The 12,492-nt window shown below is 37.8% G+C and overlaps 1 protein-coding gene across 6 annotated transcripts in view; it reads right to left on the bottom strand.

Annotated features, from left to right (window-relative positions):
• Window positions 1–4,184: 4,184 nt before the first annotated feature.
• Window positions 4,185–12,492, bottom strand: part of SESTD1 (SEC14 and spectrin domain containing 1) — a 171,021-nt gene continuing 162,713 nt past the window's right edge. For 5 of the 6 annotated variants that reach the window (XM_047871085.1, XM_047871082.1, XM_047871083.1 and 2 more), the window contains one exon: window positions 6,856–11,973. In XM_047871085.1, the coding sequence (XP_047727041.1) occupies window positions 11,906–11,973 (68 nt within the window). In that variant the 3' untranslated portion in view covers window positions 6,856–11,905. Of the gene's footprint in view, window positions 6,059–6,855; window positions 11,974–12,492 lie in introns of those variants that run through there. The other variant, XR_007154798.1, reaches the window with a different exon arrangement.

The raw sequence follows: 12,492 nt of genomic DNA, 5'->3' as shown, positions 1-12,492 counted from the left end.
GGGAGTTCCCTGTGTTTCTTGGATTCTGATATCGGTTTCCTTCCCCAGATTAGGTAAGTTTTCAGCTATAATTTAAATAAAACTTCTGCTCCTTTTTCTTTCTCTTTTTCTGGGACTCCTATGAACAAATATTATTACATTTTGTGGCGTCACTCAGTTCTTTAAGTCTACATTAATGATCCAATACGTTTCTGTCCCTCTTTTTTTTTTCCATCTTATTTTCCATAATTTTATCTTCTATATCACTGATTCGATCCTCTGATTCATCTACCCTCAATGCCATTGCATCCATTCAATTTTGCATCTCCATTATAGCTTTTTAAAATTTTGGCCTCACCAGTTTTTAGTCCTTTTACCCCTGTACTAAGGGATTCTCTAGTATCTTCAATGTTTTTTTTCAAGCCCAGCTAGTAACCTTATGATTACTTATTTTCTGGTTCAGACATCTTACTTTTATCTGTATTGATTAAATCCCTGGATGTGACTTCTTCCTGCTTTTTTGGGGTGAATTCCTCTGTCTTGTCATTTTGTCTGGGTCACATTTAAAATTTTTTTTTAATGTTTACTCATTTTTGAGAGAGAGCGAGCACACAAGCAGGGGAGGGGTGCAGAGAGAGAAACACACACACACAGGTTCCGAAGCAGGCTCCAGGTTCTGAGCTGTCTACACACAGCCTGACATGAGGCTGAAAATCACAAACCATGAGATCATGACCTAAGCCAAAGTCAAATGCTTAACTGACCGAGTCACCTAGGTGCCCCTTGACTGGGTCACTTTGTATGTGTGTATGATTGTTAGAAAACCCTGTTGCATTCCTGCTCCTGAGATTAATGGCTATATTAAGAGGTCCCCCCGCCACCCGCCCCCTACACACACACACACAAAAAAGCTAGATCCCAGGTGTGGTTTGGTCCACTTAATAAGCTAGATCCAAAATAAATAAAAATTAAATATAACATTTTTAATTAAAAAAATGGAAGCTAGATCCTAGTACCCCTACAGCCAAAATCTTTGAAGCACTCTATGATTAGACTTAGTGTGTGTGAGGGGTTTGTCTGGTCTTACTGGGGAGGGGTCTTCTCAGGCGGACTTGCCCTGGTGGAGATGCACCTGCAGGGTACAGGGGGGCGGCGTTTGGTGTTAAAGCTGTCCAGCCTTCACTGGTGTCACTGTTTTGCTCCCTGAAGTTGGCCAGTGCTGATGGATGGAGGGGAAATGTTATCACTCTGACCTCTTATCCCTGGAGTGGGGATCTTGTGCCCACCACTCTTCAGGAAGTCCTCACAGAAGAGCAAATAATCACCTCTCTGGGTCGTCAGCTTCTTCCAGATCCCTGCCTTCACCCTGCCTGCATTTGAGCTATCTGCCCGTCCGGTGGCAAAGCACTCCAGTGTTTTACCTCAGGCAGGTGGCTGGGTTTCAAAACTCCAAATTTTAGAGGTCTGCACAGTGTGGACCATGCTGATCCTCTGGGGTTCTTGCTGCACTATGGCTGGTGCTGGCTTGTCCCAGAAATCAGTTGTGTGACTGTGAGGTGCTTCAGAGTTCACAGTGAAGTGCAGCTAAAAACCAGCACCAAGGTTTGCTGCCCTCAGCTGGTGTCTTTGTTGTGCCACCACTCCCAAAAGCACTCCAAGCAGGGGAACTGGTTCTCACTGTGTAACCCAGGAGATCCTCAGCCCACACTGTCAGCTCCTGGGTCTCCACCCTCCTTCCCCACCAGAGCACCACCAAGCCCACCAGGCACAATCCCAGCGATGGCACGGACTTCCAAAACGTCAGACTCTGCACTCTGCTGTTTATAAAAACTTGCAGTATTCAGCCCCTCTCCCTTTCCCGGTCAGTGGTTTTGGGGAAGACTTTTTCTTGTGCAATTCCTGTGTATGCTTTCTCTCTCTCTCTCTCGCTCCTCTCTCCATGATCAGGGCTTCCTCTTCTTTGCAGCACTGCAGCTCTTCTCTCTCCCAAGTCAACTCCCTGCAGGCCCTAACTTCCATGATGTGGAGGGTTTTTTCTGCCTCTAGTCATGCAGTTTTGCTCTCCCAGTCCTCAAACCGATTTCTTGGGTGTTCGAAGTGATTTGATATTTATTTATCTATTTATTTACCTAGCTGTGTTCAAGGGATGAGGCAAGACTAGGGTCTCTCAACTCCTCTGCCATCTTAACCTCTCCTGCAGATGTCAGTTTTATTATTTTTTTAATGTTTGTTTATTTTTTGAGAGACAGAGAGTAAGCATGGGAGGGGCAGGGAGAGAGGGAGTCACAGAATCCAAAGCAGGCTCCAGGCTCTGAGTTGCCAGCACACAGAGCCTGATGCGGGACTTGAACTCACAAACCATGAGATCATGACCTGAGTTGAAGTCAGAGGCTCAACTGACTGAGCCACCCAGGTGCCCCAAGGTCAACTTTTTATAGCCTCATCTTGAGAATTCTTGTTGCAACAGAGATTTCAGGATATAAGAATATACTTGGCAGCCATTTTATATTCAGAAGTACTTTTAAAACACCCATTTTTGAAAAATTAGAAAATAAACAAAACTACAATGGTTTAATTCCACATCTCAAATGTAACTTAATGAAGTTCTGCAAGCATCTATTTTTATTTTTAAAAAAGGATAATATTCCCATAGTTTTGGAACCTGCCTTTTTTCACTCAGTAATGTATCATGAATATCTTTCAAACAGACTTCTACCAATTTCAATTAGTAAACTTTCATGACATTTTCAATGATAGAATATTCTTGTGGGATAAATTTATTTAAATACTTGGGTTGTTTCGATTTTTTGTTTTTTTAAATATTTTGAGGGGGAGGGGTAGAGAGGGAGAGAGAGAGAGAATTCCAAGCAGGTTCCATGCTGTCAGCACAGAGCCTGACGTGGGGCTAATCTCACAATCCTGAGATCATGACCTGAGTTGAAATCACCAGTCAGATGCTTAACCGACTGAGACACCCAGGCACCCACCCACCCCCAACTGTTTATTCTTATAAACCCTTATAACTAAATATTTTTAAGACTAGACCCTTAATATTAAATTATCAAAGTAACTAAACTGGAAGGTAAGCTTCCAAAGGTAGCTAAGTTAGGGTCTGGTATAGTACAAGGCTATTTAAAAAGGGAATATGGTTTGTTAATAATTACATTTTATTTAATCATGGTCACAAATAAGCTTTTATGCTTACTATTCACTTTTCCGGTTTTTCCATCTATTTTTTGTTACTTTGACTTCTATCACTGTAATTCTCTTCCTTCCAGACCTGGCAAAAACTGGGTAGTTCTTGTGCTCATTTTGACTTTCACATAAGAGTTAGGATTATCCGAATATTTTGGAGATTTTACACAGAAGGTGGATCAGGTTTGTGAATACATCAAGTGTCTAACGTGAAATCTAAAGATGGTGGTGAATACTGTAGTAAAATGAAAATATTAAAAATAAAGATACATTCTTTTTGTTTAGAGACAGCGAGCATGAGCAGGAGATAGGGGCAGAGGGAGTGAAAGAATCTTAAGCAGGCTCCACACTCAATGTGGAGTCTGATGCGGGCCTTGATCCCACAGCCCTAGGATCATGACCTAAGGCAAAATGAAGTTGGACACTCAACCAACTGAGCCATCCAGGTGCTCATTCTTTCTATATATATATTTGCTTATATGTTAACTGTCATCCAAATGTACTTAACTTCAATGGACAAGGTCTAAGGTTTGCCTATTTCCAAATTTTGCCAATTCTAAATTCCTGGTAGCCATTCTGGAGCTGCTATTATTTATAGCATAATATGATTAATTTTGTTATTTTAAATATAGCTAACTTTGTTCTAAAATGCTTTCCCCAGCCTCGAACATATTCACCTTTTAAATTGTAAAAATGGACTTCTTGGTAAGATCAAAGGAAATTTAACCACTACCTATTGTGGTAAGAACCTAACAATTTCAGACAATGTAGGATTTAAAGGAAGCCCTGAATTTCTGTGCCAAACCTATGGGAAGACGGGATAGGGGGCTGTTGGACAGAGAATGAGAAGCGCCAAGGGAAAGGGTATTTAGCCTCTGTCTTCTAGGACTCCACATTATATCAGAATAAAGAAGTTACATTTTGTTTTAATCAAATATTTTAGAAAATACTGTTAGAAAAAATTTACAGAATACAATTCAAATAGATTCAAAGATTCAGAATTCATCAGATTGTTACACAGACCAGTAGGACTTAATTCTCCCTAGATTTTATGAACAATCTTTATTAACAGAAACCAAACTTATTGTCCAAAGTGATAACGTATCAAAGAACTACATATCAAAATATACTGCCATTAATAATAGTTTTTAACATTTTTATTGCATTTACAATGTGTGGAACATTATAGGGGTTTACAGTAGAGGCCAAATATCCCAGCCCTTAAAAATTGAGTAGGAAAGACTGGATGAACCATACATAAATATCTTTGAACACAGGCATTAGAAACATACATATGATTATAATTTTACAGGTTTATACAGGTGACTGCTCTATGTAATTTAACAGGGAGGAAGGGTAAAAGAACAGTGAATAACAAAGTCACTAGGGTTTGAAATAATTACAGCTGGGTGGTGCTAAACAAACAAAAAACACAGAAAATATGATTTGTAAAGGCTAAAATGTCCTGCAAAAAACATAGCTATCCCCTATCACAACAGTGAGGTAGAATTCTTCCCACCCTGTTTTCTGGTTTCTTGACCAATTGGGGGGGCTATCCCATCCAGATGGTTCTGTCTCACATTGCTGTACCCAAGACAGACTAGTAGCATATGTTTTTGACTACCCCTTCTACCCCAATTGAACAGAAATAATCTTCTGTTTAATCGGTCTTATTTCACTTATTGAAAACAGGTGGCAAAGTTAGTAACATAAACAAACCAGTGCTGTTTCTTCTAGCTAATGTATCACCATACTTGGGAAGTGCTTGAATCTTTCAAGAAGTGAAACTAATGCTAAAATTTCAGGCATATATACCCGTTGGGGAGCTACTTGGGGCAGACAGGTATTTCTTCTCTCAAAAAACACCAACTGCCAACCATGTTAACAATGCCATTTCTATCACAAACCCACTTCTAATATTTCAAACATGGATCATAAAAATAGTTTACACCTTTCTACACATCCAAAATAGAGTGAAAATCCAGGACACCCTATAACCACATTGAAAAAGGTATAGCAGTTTCTTTTAAAACTACCCTATGACACAGAAATTCTAACCCTAGGTATTCATCCAAGAGAAACGAAAGCCTACATTCACATAAGACCTATGAATAATCATAGCAGCTTTGTTTATAGTTATTAATGCTGGAAACAGCCCAGGTATTCCTAAATAGGAAAATGGATATACTGCAATATAGTCATACAATGGAAGAATACTCAGCAATAAAAAGGAATGAACTACTAATACACCTAACATGGATAAACCTCCAAAACATAGTAAGTGAAGAGGCTTCTAGAAAGATTACATGCTGTGTGGCTCTATTTACATAAAGATCTAGAACACACAAATTTTGATTTGTGGTAGACAAAAGAACAGTAGTTGCCTTGGGAGGGTGTGGGGTCAAGGATTGACTGGAAAAGGCAAAATGGGAATTTTCTGAGAACGCTTTACATTTTGATAGCACTGTATACATTTTCCACAACTCAGTGATGCACACTTAAGATTTATGCATTTCACTGTATGCTAATTCTACATTAAAAATGTGGTAAGCATATTATTGAGTTCCAGTTGATATGTATGCTGAAGTTATTAGTAGGAAATGTAAATCTGTCTGCAACTTAAAATGCATAAAAAATAATTTGGATTGATGAACTGATGGGTGGATAAGTATAACACAAGCATAGCTAATGCTAACTATCACGTGGGTGATGAATACATTGTAAAATTTTAACTTTTTTCTATGTTTGAAAAGTTTTATAAAATGTTGGAGAATTTGAGGGTGCAACACTTACCAAACAATGCCACTGAAAATTTCATTATTGATCTCATAGTAAGATAACCATCAGATTCTTCCGACCAGTGTCAATTTAGAAACTTAAGAGCCTGTGAAAAGATATTCCTGAGTGTGAGGTGAGGAATCAGCTCAGATCTACACTGGCTCAAAACTGTCAGTGACATTTTGATCCCCTCACACCTTTTAAAAATAGAATACATATTATCGACCATATATTCTGAGCGAATTTGTTGGCGATGTAGACTAACGTAAGAGCTAAGATAGAAGAAACATTCTTGAGAAATATCAAGCACAGAAACTTTTACCTGACTTCTAAACTAAAAAAGAACTAGGGCAAACTATAATAGAAAAGATGTGCTGACCCAAAACACTATGTGAGGTTTGATCATACCACACAGGTCCCTATGTTCTGAGTGGAAGGACATCTGATTATCCTGTCTCTTCAAAGAAGGACTTATTTGGGGGGGGTGCCCTAAAGTGATGGCATGTGACTTGTAAATACTTCTAAGGTGACTCCTTCAGATTCACTAAGACTGGCCTCAGGGGCGCCTGGGTGGCGCAGTCGGTTAAGCGTCCGACTTCAGCCAGGTCACGATCTCGCGGTCCGTGAGTTCGAGCCCCGCGTCAGGCTCTGGGCTGATGGCTCAGAGCCTGGAGCCTGTTTCCGATTCTGTGTCTCCCTCTCTCTCTGCCCCTCCCTCGTTCATGCTCTGTCTCTCTCTGTCCCAAAAATAAATAAACGTTGAAAAAAAAAAAAAAAAAAAAAAGACTGGCCTCAGACTCCAATAGCCTTTTGTCAGAAGTAGTTTTCCACATGCCTAACTTAAAATCTGTAACAACACTGCACTTATTATCTAGTGGCTGGTAACTATTTTTAGTTATTTGCTAAGAATTTCTATATAATTGTATAGAGACACACACACACACACACACACACACACACACACACACACAAAAAACACCCTCATAAGAGTTAACAAAAATAATCTTGATTCTTTTAAAAATTTACTCACTGCTTTCAAAATATTTAGTCACAGTTCTGACTTTCCTTTGATCTCTAAGTACTTCATGTTCTAGTACAGGCTCTACTTTTTCTTGAAGCACACGGACTAGTGTTGCCAAGTTTTCAAGTTTGCTCTAAAATATTGCAATTGGGTAATTTAGCATCATCTCTGTCAACGTTTTTCAGTCTTAAAACACACTGCTCTATATTTATGCTCTTTCACAGAGCATCCTTAGTTCTAGCAGTCTCTATTACAGGACCAGTCTTTGTTATTATCACTGCCCAAGTTTATCAAGACTGCTCTTCTCTAGCTACAGCAGAACTAATGGTGGTCTCAAGTCATGCTTTTTACCTCTTTTTTTAGGATACTTTAACAGATTTCTGCTTTTGTTGTTTCTACAGGCAGATGCTAACTCTCTGAGATCCACTCTGAGTATGACTTTTACTTACTTTTACTTATTTTTTAATGGCACTCTGTCATGTCCTGTCAACCTCAAAGTAGATGATACTCCTCACTTGTCTTCCATCTCGCTGGTCTACCATCCTGCCATAAAAGAGTTAATCTGTCAGATTTAGGAGTCCTGTTATTTACTGATGAGCTCACCAACTCCACCCTTAGTATTTCCAGTATGTAATTCTGAATGTAGGGGAAATGGAGCTCAGGGAGGTGAGCATAAACAATGTGCCATGTCTCCCACAACTCCATGCTCGTCATCTGAGAAAAGAGCAAGATTAAAGAATGCTCTATTTTCCATTCTGAAAATATAATTATAGTAATAATTCCTTCCACTTTGGATAACATCATAATTTTCAACACATTTTTTTAGTATGATTGTATTTATAGACGCAGAAAAGTTGAGTAATTTTTACAAAGGTCAGTAAATGGCAAAGCCAGATTCTGAAATCAGATATTCAAACTCCACTCTTTCCATTATATTCAGTACAGCTCTTACTTTAGCTTTTTTATGATCTTTACTATTCTTGCCACTATTTATGCTTCTTGGCTAAACGCAGACATTTCTATAGCACACAATGAAGCCACATAATATCAGATGTTAAATCAGTACTTAATTTTGCCTCATCAAGGTATCTGCTGCCCTCCATACCAGGAGTGTATTTTCCATTTTCTTCAATTGAAGCTTTCTATTTTCAGAACTGAGAGTTAACCTTGGAAAGTTTTCTTATTAGGTTAACTCAGCAGGTATGTTTCAGCCCATCTTCTTAATTCTAGAGGATTTCTCTTTTGGGGATTTAACCAAAGTTATCTCAATCACGCTAACTCTTGTCACTGATATTTACTGATGATAGTTCCCCATATCATTTTCAATAGTTTAGGATGTGGAGAACTTAGCAACCAGAGCATGTGCAGTTCCTAGTAACCACAGGGTTTTACCATGGGAAAAGTACACAGCAATCTCCAACCTCTCTGGCAGGGAACGTACAATGTAGTAGAGGATTCTGAGTTCTTCCTCTGATTCTATCATGAAATACGTTCATATACTGTCACAATCACATCACTGGTTACAATAGGTTTAGAACAGAGAGTATGGTTTGTGCAGCACTATCAGAAAAGTAATTGTCATGTTCAGTGCACCTTAGATTCTGCCAGCAACAATAATAAACTAAACAGCACACTCCATATTTCAACTGATGGGGTAATGAAACAACACGCAACACTAGGTAACACTCAGCAACCTGGCTAATTTAAATGCCTATAAAGTGACAGCAGTATCCAATCCTGTACCCAGTGATGAAGCCTAGACCTGCCATCATCATCCTGGCTGGCAGGGTGAGCCATCTCATCACCATCAGCAATGTGTTACCAACAATGGGAACTGGGAATGAAGTCAATTTTTTTCTGAAATCAAGGTACCATCTTTGCATCTGCTGGGTCAGACATGTGAAGAACAGCTGTCAAAACTTATATATTGAGCTAAGAGAGGAGCAAATACACAATAAGAAGGCAAGAGGAAAAAAAATCCCCCAAACCAAACCAAAACAAAAAACAAAACAAAACTAGCCCAATGAACACTCCAAGAATTCCCTGAGATGAGCTAAAGTGATGTGGAAAGTTGTGGCATATACCAATAGATGGCATGTAGAAATGATGGTTCTTCCTCCAGTTGTGGACCAACGTCAATTTATGATGTACAAAGAACTCATGATTTCAAACAGACTGCAGTCACTTCCTTCATGTGTACTCTAAGTACACTATGATGCTACGAAACAAAATCACGTTAGGGCATTGTTGGGTTTTCAATCATAACTGTACGTGTATGTACAGATATACATATAGAAAGTAGCAGCAAATTTACAAATGAAGAACAATATCATGTCAAAAGCATATTCCATTTCATCTGAAATAGTCAAGTTACAAATAACATTTCCAGATGCTGCCTTACTCTTGCTGTAGGCAAATAGCTTAAGGCATATTAACAACTAACTCACTGGACAATTAGTAGTCGAGTTGATGATAAAACTAAGAGCCCCTTTACTTACAGTGTAGTTCTTTTCTAGCAAAGTCTTAATAAAAGCACTCTAATCACTATGAAGTTCAGTAGAATAGATATTGAGTGTGACTAAGTATCTAAATTACCTAATATATAAGTATCTGAAACACCAAATCACTTCTTTATGAGTAGATTCATTCATAAGTCAGTCATAACTTTAAGAAATATATTTAAAACACACTTTAGACTATCATATAAGGGGGACTATTACTAATGCCTACAACAGACCATTCACATACAGAAGAAGTAAAGCAACTATTACATATGAGGAAAAGGCTGGGAACAGGAGAGTCCCACAAGATTCCTTCCCTCAAAAGAGATTATAATGTAGCAGGCACAGACATCAATAAACAATTGTAGCATGTGGTGAGCACCATTATGAAGACTGAAATGAAGAATCACAAAAGTCCATACTCAGAAGTTAAGTCCTAAAAGACTTGAGAGGATTATCAAATATAGAAAGAATTTCCTGGATGTTTTCAGAAGCAGTGGCAGCATAAGAAAAAAGGGGGCAGAAGTTTCTCACAGATTTTCTGGCATGTTTGACTATAAAAAAAGGCTGCACCTTTAACCAAAACTGCTCACAGAGAAGAAAGGTGAAAAATATGATACTTCATCTAGGAAATGTCAAGTGGGTAGTTGAAAGTATGGGTCTAGAATTTTGGACCAGATACGTAACAGAGAATGCTGGGATAAAACAGAAACCCTGAGGATGAGATACCTCCAGAAGCATTCCGAAGACAGAATCTGAGAGCACATTTGAGTAGATACACTTTAAGTTAAGAGCTGTGTGACTGTACTCACGGTTATGGCAGAGGATAACATCTTCGAGGGTGGAGACACTGTCTAGGAAAGGCCGCTAAATGGTGTAAATGTTGCAGAGACAGAGGACAAGGAAGCAGACAGAGGGCAAAAAAATTATTCAATTCAGTAACTGAGAGCACACTGAGAAGAGTTTCACTGAAGTGCTATGTTACACCAGGCTGCAAGGTGCTGAGCAGTGAATGGTGAGGATGCAGGGAGAATGGATATGGATTTCTCCGAGAAGTCTGGCAGTGAAGAAGGCTGGAGAAATCGGTAGGTGCAGAGGGATTTTTTTGCATTGCAAGATACATGAACATCACTGAAGACATGAAAAGAAACCAGCATACAATTCTTTGCATAATTTTGTATTGATCACAGACTAAAAAAGTATTTTTAATCTTTTTCAAAAACATTTTCTGAAATAAAAATTAACACAAAAATTAAATACGTATTTTACCATTTAAACTTAATATAAACTTAAAAGCACTAACATTTTATAAATTTTATTTCTAAAAGAGTTGTACAATTTTTGTTACTAGACTACTTCAGAATTTTGCTTCTAGTATGAGAAATTAAATTTTATTGACAAATGCTATTTTAGCTCCAGTAAGATTCCTCTGATATAAAGGATTACACTTAAGTAATTATGTATGCCTTCTTCCCCATACTCCTCCCCAAAGATAAAGCATCTTCAAGGTAGGTAATAATTTGGATAACATTTTTCAAATTGAAGAAGAGAACAATCAGAAATAGTATTCCATTACTTTTAAGTTCTTTAAGATCTAAACTTATTATTTCTCAAAATTAAACATGCTTATTATATACACATGCTTACATATGAATTTCCTGTCTAAAATACATGCAACAAACATGAAAAGAACAAATACTATGCCAGCCTCACAATCCTAAGAATGCCCTTGTAAATAAGGCACTCATGTCTGGAAACAGGATATAATCACCAAATTAAATAAGATGTTTAAAAGAAGCTTTTTATTAAGCACAAACAACTTTTAATACATTATCAATACAAATAGGAAACTGTCTTTTAATGAATATGATATATCAAAGATCTGAAGATTTTCTTCATACTGACACAATAAAAATAATCACTTTTGAAGAATTACAAAGTAAAATTTTTGAGTACACCACTGTCTACTAGTAACAATTTAACTATTATCTAAATTTACTACATCACCTGGGGAGAAAGGTCAACCATTTTTATAGAGAGAATTCCTAAACTCTTATTAGCACCATTCAAAGCTTATTATCAGTTGTTCATCTACAAATTGACAGGTCAGGTAAAGCTTTAAAGCAAGTTTTCAGTGCAATGTTTACAGTTCCTTCTTTTAAGATACTTGGAGTCTATGGTCTCAAAGCATGTTAAATAATTATGCCTTGGTAGTTGCAAAGTGTTAACATGTAGAGAGAAATGTAAAATGGAGAGAAATGAGGCTTATTCTGACTGTGAAATGTATCTTAATGTATTGCAGCTAATGCTGTAGTATGCCAACGACATGCGGGATTATGAACTGCAGATTTGTGGGAAGCTGGTAGCTATTAGCTCTCTGTGGTCATCATTTCAGGATGTCTCAGCTGCTGCCTTTTGAGACTAACCAGTTTCATCCTGTCTCTGATGTGTTCTGCGGTGGAGGCCATGTCACTTGGACTCCCAAAATACTGTTCAGTTCTAAAAATCAAAAGAAACAGAAAAACCCCAATCAGGTTAATATAAATCCACTGACCATAGCAAATTCAAAAGGAAGCAAAGATTATCATAAAAATTATCTATGTGATAAGGCATTAGTTCATTTGCAAACCATACTGTTTATCTTTGAGTAGTAATTCGGTAGGACAAACTTTTTAAATTTTTTATTCTTTAAAAAAAAAAAAGATTTTGAGAGAGAGAGAGCATGAGTGAGGGAGGAGTAGAGAGAGAGGGAGACAGATAATCCCAAGCAGGCTTCATATTTCATGCAAAGGCCAACGCAGGGCTCGATCTCATGAACCATGAGATCATGACTTGAGCCGAAATCAAGAGTAGAATGCTTAACCAACTGAGCCACCCAGGTGCCCTGCAGAGAAACATTTTTATAAATGGCATAAAATATCTGAAGATATGCTGAAAGAAATAGATTAATTGTACTAAATGTTTACTTATGACAATCTCAACAAACTGAACAATGCAATCCAACAATGAAACCATAAA

The sequence above is a fragment of the Prionailurus viverrinus genome, chromosome C1, assembly GCF_022837055.1.
Source record: "Prionailurus viverrinus isolate Anna chromosome C1, UM_Priviv_1.0, whole genome shotgun sequence".
Taxonomy (NCBI): domain Eukaryota; kingdom Metazoa; phylum Chordata; class Mammalia; order Carnivora; family Felidae; genus Prionailurus; species Prionailurus viverrinus.
The sequence above is the reverse complement of the archived record's forward strand: the minus strand, read 5'-3'. Positions and strand labels throughout refer to the sequence as shown.